The sequence below is a fragment of the Hipposideros armiger genome, unplaced genomic scaffold (assembly GCF_001890085.2).
Source record: "Hipposideros armiger isolate ML-2016 unplaced genomic scaffold, ASM189008v1 scaffold_271, whole genome shotgun sequence".
Classification (NCBI taxonomy): Eukaryota; Metazoa; Chordata; class Mammalia; order Chiroptera; family Hipposideridae; genus Hipposideros; species Hipposideros armiger.
This window is the reverse complement of record NW_017731621.1, coordinates 645326-653591: the sequence shown is the minus strand read 5'-3', so window position 1 is coordinate 653591 and position 8266 is coordinate 645326. Positions and strand designations below refer to the sequence as shown.

General features: G+C 43.2%; 1 protein-coding gene across 1 annotated transcript in view; it reads left to right on the top strand.

The window, feature by feature from the left end:
* Window positions 1-8266, top strand: part of CDC123 (cell division cycle 123) — a 73780-nt gene that overhangs the window by 6070 nt on the left and 59444 nt on the right. The window contains exon 2 of the mRNA XM_019656959.1: window positions 5172-5242. Coding sequence (XP_019512504.1) covers window positions 5172-5242 — 71 coding nt within the window. The remainder of the gene's footprint in view (window positions 1-5171; window positions 5243-8266) is intronic.

Below are 8266 nucleotides of genomic sequence, written 5' to 3'. Positions count from 1 at the left end.
GGCCCTCACATGTGGGATCCGAACCGGGGCCCTCTGGCATCCCAAGCGAGTTCTCAACCATCGCGCCACTCGGCCGGCCCTATTTTAACTTTATCATAGAGAAATGTACTGATTAAATAAATCTCAACCATTGCCATGTAAAATAAATACATTAGCTTTAGCACCATTCTCTCCCCTTTTTTTTTTCCTGGCTAAAATTATGTGATTTTTGTCCTGTGTTCCTTGTTAGTGCTCAACAAGATGTTCAGAATTGAGTACTTCCTCCTCTAACTTGGTTATGAAATTGAGCAGTTCCTTTCATCTTTGCCTTTAGAAAGTGGATATGTTGATAACTATGCCTTCTGGAGATGGGTTGGAGGTGGAGGGGAGAGGGCCTGTAATGACCCGTTGAGATCCTTCAGTTTTTAAGATAAAAAGTTCATTTTCCATTGCAAACAAAGCTTTTCTAGGGCATATCATTTAATTCCTTAGCATTTTGTTCCCCACAGTTAACCCGCAGCGGCCCCACCTCCGCTTTCTCTGTCCATGTAGTTCCTCTATTTGTAAAAGAAGAAGTTACCTTGCTTTAGTCTTTTCAGTGCAAACTTGAAAGTTTAATAATCATAGAATTTAATGAAGTTCCTATTTATTCATTCATGTCTCTGCTTAGAAGTCGTGTTATCTTACTGCTCATCCCTCACCATCTTTTCTAGAATGGCCTAGTACTAACCCTCGTTGGGACCTCACTCTTTTATATAGAATTATAGGTTGGAAATAATTTTCCCTTAGAATTATTGAAACATTTGTTTTATTGTAGTAAAGTACACATAACATAAAATTTATCATATTAACCATTTTAAAGTGTACACTTCATTGGTTTTAAGTATATTTATAATGTTCATCATCATTCATCTCCAGAACGTTTTTCTTGCTGTGAAACTGATAGCTCCCTGTGCCTCAGGGAGTCTGTAAGTGGGGGTGACTGATATCATAGAACTAACCTCATGGAATTGGGGCAAAGAGATCTTGTGTTTAGCTCAATGCCTAGTCTATTGTATGTTCTTAAGAAATACTTACTGCTCTCATCATCATCGATCACAGTCTGAACATTAAACAAACACATCAGTCAACGTATAAGTGAAAACTGTGATAAGTGCTTTGAAGGAAATGGGGAGGTCACTCACATATTAAATTACTGGGGGTAGGGGCAGGGCTGAGGATTTCAGGGAGGGTTGGAATACCCTGAAGAAGTAACTTATGAACCTCTGAGATACGAAGTTAGAGGCTAAGGTAGTCAGTTGAAGGGCGAAAGGGAGAATCTTCCAGGCTGAGGGAACAGCACTAAGGAAGGTTCTGAGGTATGGAAGATCTTGTCATGCATGAAACGAAGGGTCACGTGTTTGGAGCATGGTAGGGACGAGAGGTACGAGACTTAGTTAGTGACATGGGAGAGGTGGTTAGGGTTCAGGATGGGGTGGGTGTGGGGGAGTCATGTTGAAGATCCTGGAATTTATTCTGAGGTCAGCAGGAAGGTACTGAAGGGCTGTGAGCCAGACAGTGACTTCATCAGATTTCAGTTGTGAACAGTGACGGTTACTGGGTGGAAACTGAAGACCAGTTTGGAGGATATTACACTGGACCAAGTGAGAATTGATGGTGGCTTACACTAAGATGCTGACACTGGAGGGAAAAGAAGTGAATGAATTTGAGATGTCTTGAATATTGTTTAAAATTCACAGGGCACTTAGTTTCTGAACAAGTTGGGGATTTTATTAGCAGAGAAGTGGGGAAACAGCTAATCGGGTCTGCAGTAGCACCATGCCTCATCTCCTGTTACTTGCACATACAATATATTCTTTTCCCTCCAGGCTGTAAATTCTTGAAGGTGTCTTATTTATAACTTAGCATGGAGTCTGGAATCAGTAAATATTTGCTGAATGAGTGAGTGAATGAACATGGTTACTTCACTCTTTTTCATGGTGGCCTATACTGAGTCAGATGAATAGTATAGACCAAGGATGGTAACGAGGTTTATCTTGTTTGCCAACTTAGATCTACTAGTAATGGTTTCTTGGAGTGATGTGTTGAGAAGGATGCTGAGGCTGCATCCAGGGTCCAGGGAAAGAGAACATATGGTTTGATTATCATTGCATAGGGTGGGTGTTGGAAAGGCTGGTAACATCCATTTCTGGTGGAGACGGTGATTCAATTTCATTGGGTGCCTACTATGAGATGGGTGCTGAGCCCGCTACTGGAATAACAAAATGGGTGGGTGGGACATCCTACCTTGGGATTCAAGCTTAGTAGTCAAGTCAAAGATGTAAATAAATAGATGTCTGGGTTTTTTTTGGAATAAAAGCATCCAGTATTCTGGTAAGCAATATTTTTGTAGCTTAAGCAATCACTGTGAGCTGGGATGATCCAGGAAGTTCTTTTTGTTGTTGTTTGTTTGTTTTTATTGGGAAATCGGGGAAGGGAAACAGACAAGTTGCTGTACTTTAGTTTTTCAATCTAGTTGTGGAGGATGTTGCTTCACTGGCCCATGTTGGTATTCTGATCATTGCGTTCTTCCCAGCTGAGGCAGTTGGTTGCTGGCTATTGCACGGCCACTCACACGGTAGCTTACGGCAGCCCACTGCAGACTCACTGCAGTCTATGCCATTGCTGGTGACTCACGGCAGCCCAGCTCCAGGTTGAGCTGTTGTTCACCATCTTAGCTGTAGAGGATGCAGCATTACTGGCCCTCATGTGGGATCCAAACCGGGGCCCCGCTGCTCAGAGCTTGCGCTCCCAAGCCAACTCTTAACCAATGAGCCACTCGGCCAGCCCTCCAGGAAGTTTTTATAGTACATACAGGTGATAACTTGAACTTGGTCCACCAAATGGGTATGACTCACAGTGCATCCAAGTACTAAACCTCACTGTCCCTTTTTGGTCCTGAGTTCTTTCTTTCCTGACCTGTCTTAAGGCAGAATAATAATAGATGCCAATTATAAAGCACATGTTAGATATGTTCAGTTTTGAATCTTCACAGCTCTGTCAAGAAATACCTAAGGTCGAGATAATATTAAGAAATAATAGTATAAGTATATTGTTAAGAAATACGAGGCTACCAGGAATGGTTCTATTCAGATTTATTGAGTGTATATTATATGGTAAGTGTTATGGTAGCAATCACTACAAAGGCATATCCTCCTCTGTAAATCAAGAAATTGACACACTGGTTTATCAATCTCTTATGATTTTGGTTAATGTATATCAGTTTCCTAAATTTTAATCAACTCTTTGTATCCTAAAGAATTGAGTTTCCAGGGCCGGCCGAGTGGTGCATTGATTAAGAATTGGCTTGGGACACCAGCTCTGAGCAGCAGAGCCCGGTTCGGATCCCACATTAGGGCCAGTGACGCTGCGCCCTCTACAGCTAAGACAGTGAACAACAGCTCAACCTGGAGCTGGGCTGCCATGAGTCGCCGGCGATGGCATAGGCTGCGGTGGAGCTGCAGTGGGCTCCCGTGAGCAGCCGGCAGCTGGCATGAGCTTCCAAGAGCCGCCATGAGCAGCCATCCAGTGTCTGGTGACCCATCTGCCTCACCTGGGAAGAGCGTTATGATAATACCAACATGGGCCAGTGAAGCGACATCCTCCACAACTAGACTGAAGAACAAAACAGGACAGCAACTTGTCTGTTCCCCTTCCCCGACTCCCTAACACTGTTCCCCTACCCCAATTCCCCGATAAAATCTTTAAAAAATGAAAAAAATTGAGTTTCCAGATCCACAAAGCTAAGAACCAGACACTGTTATATTGTAGTACAGGCAGGCTCACTTGGTAGGTAAAATCTCAGAGCTTCCATTATTCTTGGCACCGCATGGGTTTTCTGTTGGTCTTGCTAAGGTCACTCCTATAGCTGTAGTCATATGGTGGCTTGACCGAACTGGACAGTTTTAAGATGGCCTCACTCACATGACTGGTAGTTGTTGCTGACTGTTAGCTGAGTCTCTCTTTACATGTGTCTCTCATCCCCAGAAAGACTAACCTTAGCTTCTTTACATAGTGGTGGCTGCCTTCCAAAAAACGTGAGTGAGGAAGCTGTGAAGACTTTGACACCTAGGCTTCAAATCATGGGGTCACTTGTGCTACATTTTGTTGTTCACAGTGAGTCCTGACGCCAGTCTAAATTAAAGGGATGTGGAAATAAATACTATTTCTTCATGAGAAGAGTGGCAAAGTCACCCTGCAAAAGGGCATGCCTAACGCAATACAAGAATTATTGTGGCCATCTTTGCACATCATCTGAGGTTTTTTCCCCCATTCATTGTGCTACATACTTGGTGGCCCCTTTCGTTCCAGACACTTAACATTTTTCAGTTTGGGGACATTTAAAAATATTACATCATTGATGATTTCCTTCTTGTTCTAGAGCTGTTATTATTTAGATGTTGGAACTGCTGGATTAATTCTCTGAATTGTATAATTTTTTCTTTATTGTCTATTTCTTTATCATCTTAGTTCTACTTTCTAGGTAATTTCCGTGATTTTGCCATTCATTCTGTTGAATTTTTAAACTTCCGCTATCTGATTTACAGATTCTACAAGTTCAATCTTGTCCTCTGTTCCTTTCTTGTAGCTTCTTGTTATTTCATGGATGCAATATCTTCTTTTACCTTTCAGGATATTAATGATTTTTTAGAGTATTTTTTATTTGCTCCCTTTATTGTCTTTATTTCTTCCACGTAGCTTTTTCTTATTTTTTAGAAACTTTTTTTTGTCTTGGAGCCTTTCTTTAGTTTTCTGATGATCTTAGGCCTTTATTTATATATGAGTGAGGGACACGCACACATACACATTTGGGAACTTTGTGTACCTGGGTGTGTTACCAACCTCAGGTCTGGCTGCTTGCTGCTTGTGAGCCAATAATTGAGGTCTGGCTGCTTGCTGCTTGTGATAAGGTTGGTGGGAAAAAAAGCAGGTTTATTCAAACTGCCAGCATTCCGGGAGGATGGCAGACTCCTGTCCAAAGGCCAGCTCCTGTTCCCAGCACAGACGAAAGGTTTTATAGGCTCTTAAGAACAACAAAGGAAGAAGGGTTTGGCCTGGCAGTTTCCTGGGCGTTGAGGTTTGAAGAAGGAAAAAAAGTGTGTCCCAGAGTCTGGTTTGTTTCCGCGATAAAATGATCTCAGTCTCTGTTGTAGGAGTGGATCCCAGCACAAAGCTGTAACTGCTGCTTTCAAGTCAGTGTCCTGGGGGTTTAGCAGATTAACAGGTAAGCCTGCAGCCATGAGAAAACATTAAATCCAGTTCTGCAAGTTAGCGAAGTATGAATATGGTCTTGAGTAAACAGCCATTAAAGCCCGTAGGAGGTAGGGTAGCAAAGAAAAGAAAGTTTTATTAATAAAAAGTTTCAAGCTAGATTACATTGCCAAACCGAACCAGACTACAGTGTTAAATCTTGAAAATAGAAATTACAGTGTAACCCTTCCAGGTGGGGCTCCTTGAGTAAGACTGATGAAGAGTACCAGCTGATAGCATCTGTAGGTGTTTCCTCTGGGGTTGTTCTGGTTCCACGGAGAAGAATCCTCAAATCTCTCTGCGTTCTGGGAGCAGCTTGGGAGGAAGGGGACTGGAGGTCTCGCTGTTCATAGGACTTTCACTGGGCTCCTCGCCATATTCTAGCATCTCACCCCCTCTTCCTCTGAGCCATTATGGGCCTGAGCTCTGAGCCTCAGTAGTTCATTTTCCCCAGAGAATAAACTTGCTTACCCACGAGAGATGGGGTGTGGAGGAGGAGGATAATTGGTTGGGTGTGCAAGTTGAGGGAGGCTGAGTGAGTCTTTCTGCCCCTTTATGGACTGGACACAAGTCACCCTGTTCCTAGCCCTGGGCTGCCGTCCCATCATCCATGGGGGCTTCAGGTCCCTAGGTGTTGTCCAGTGGGTTACCCCCCTCATTGGCTTTCTGTTTTCCAAACTTACGTTGCCATCTTTCTTCTACAATTGTCTCCTTTTGGGTGCTCTTCCTTGGGATCTTCTTACCTGTCATTTTGGTGGAGTTTCAAGAAGGAACATAGGGATAGATAAATGCCCATGGTTAAGCAGCGGCTCCATTTTCCTTTTTCTTGTAGTTTCTTGGTACAGCTCCTGTGCTGGCTCTTAATCTGATGATTATTTGTTTCAGTTACATGAGTTCCTCCTAGGCCTGTTGTTTGTAGTTGAGTGTTAAGGAGGGGCCAGGACAGTGTTATTCCCTGGAGTTCTTTCAGCTTTTGCTTTGCTCAGGCAATGACGATTGGCTGCTCCAAGGCCCCTTCCAACACCTGCTTCAGGTAGTGGCTTCTTCAAAGAGTGTCTGAGAATTCCTTTTGCCTTCTCTCCCCCACACTTCTGGTGTGCCAGTCCAGACGCCAGCCCACACACTGTATAAACAATGGTTCTTGGTTGGCCCCTCAGGGGTGTTTCATCAGTTGTGCAGAATAGCTCCTCAGAGGTTTCCTGGGGTGACACCCCTCTCCCCCGTCTTTNGTTGGAAGAGCATAACGAGATTATGCAAAAGACAATTCTTGGGGCCGGCCTAGTGGCTCAGTTGGTTAAGAGCTTGCTCAAGAGCTCAAGCTCTGAGCAACAGGGTCACTAGTTTAATTCCCATATGGGCCAGTGAGCTGAGCTGCCACAGGTGGCAGGATGGCTCAGCTGGTGAAAGCATGTGCTTCTAACAACAACACTGCCTGTTGGAGATGGTGGGCTACGCTCGCCTGCAACTAAAGACTAAACTCGGCACCTTGAGCTGAACTGCTGCTTGGATGGCTCAGTGGATAGAGCGTGGGCTTTTAACAACAAGGTTGCTTGTTCGAGATGGTGGCTACACCTACCCGCAACTAATTGAACACAGCACCTTGAGCTGAGCGTCACCACTGGACTTGGAGCTGAGCTAGCTGCGACCGCCACAACTAAGATTGAAGAACAACTACTTGGCTGTTCCCCTCTCCCAATTGCCCAATTAAACCTTAAAAAAAAAAAAAAAGACAGTTCTTTTCCATCCTCATGCCTACATAGAATCTGCTTCCAGTTATCCATGGTGTAATGGAGGTTAGAGCAGTGCAAAGGAAGGTAATCTTTGCATTTGAAGATGGTCAGTCACACCAAACAAAAGGAAGATATTCAACAGCAGCAACGGACATGATCTAACATAGACGTTATCTTCCTATGTGACAGGCCAATTCTTCATTACATGGCATAATTGAAATAGGCTTTGGGTCTGAGGTGATGCTAGAGTTCTTTATTTTGAGTTGGTATGATATAAGGCATGTTTGTGAGCCTGTCAGACATTTTCACACTGAGTTCCTTTCAGCCTGACGTTTGCTTTCTGTGCAGGTAGCTTTTGTAAAGTGGTGTAGTTTCTCTTTGCCTTCAGCAATATGCTGTGATGGTAAAAACTTGGACTCTGCCCTTACGGCCATCTGCCTGACTTTGAATTTGGGTTCCTCCAGCCTCTTGAGCAAATTGCTTAATCTCTCTAAGCCCCATCTGGAAAATTGAGAAAATAATAGGATTGTCATGGGAATTAAATGAGAGAAAGCATTTAAAATGTATGCCAGTCTGTCTGGCATATGGTAAACACACAGATACGCTGCTTGTTGTTACATTTTGGATTTAACCAAAGCTCTATCGGAGCAAAATCATTTTAGTTCACTTAAAATGTGTACCATTCATATAAAGCTGAGAGTGAAAGATAAATGAAAAGGTGGGATTTTCTGAACAGTCCACCACTAAACTGTGTTGTCAGAAGCCATTCTTTACTCTGTGTTTCAACTCTTTAGTCTAGTTAGTTCTGTGGTGATATCACTGGAACCTAACATGTGGCAGGATACCCCTCCGCAACCCAGGCCAATCTGGTGGGGTTGTGCTAGGTTTGTCATTGTCATCGTCAGCTTTAATGCTGAGAGACTATATTCTGTTTTTGACTCAGCATTATTATTCAGTGTTTATTAATCATGGTTCAGAGATGATTCCGCAGGTAAGAATAGAAGGACATGTTTTGACAAGTTCTAGAACTTTTACTCAGGCTTAAGAAAAACTAGCTAGAAGACTTTGGGCCATTCACTTTACTTTTCTAAGTCTGTTTTTTCCCCTCAAATATCAAAGTTACATTCATCTGTAAAGGCCCCTTCTACCTCTAAAATCCCTTTAGAGCAGTGGTTCTCAACCTTCCTAATGCCGCGACCCCTTAATACAGTTCCTCATGTTGTGGTGACCCCCAACCATAAAATTATTTTCGTTGCTACTCTGTAACT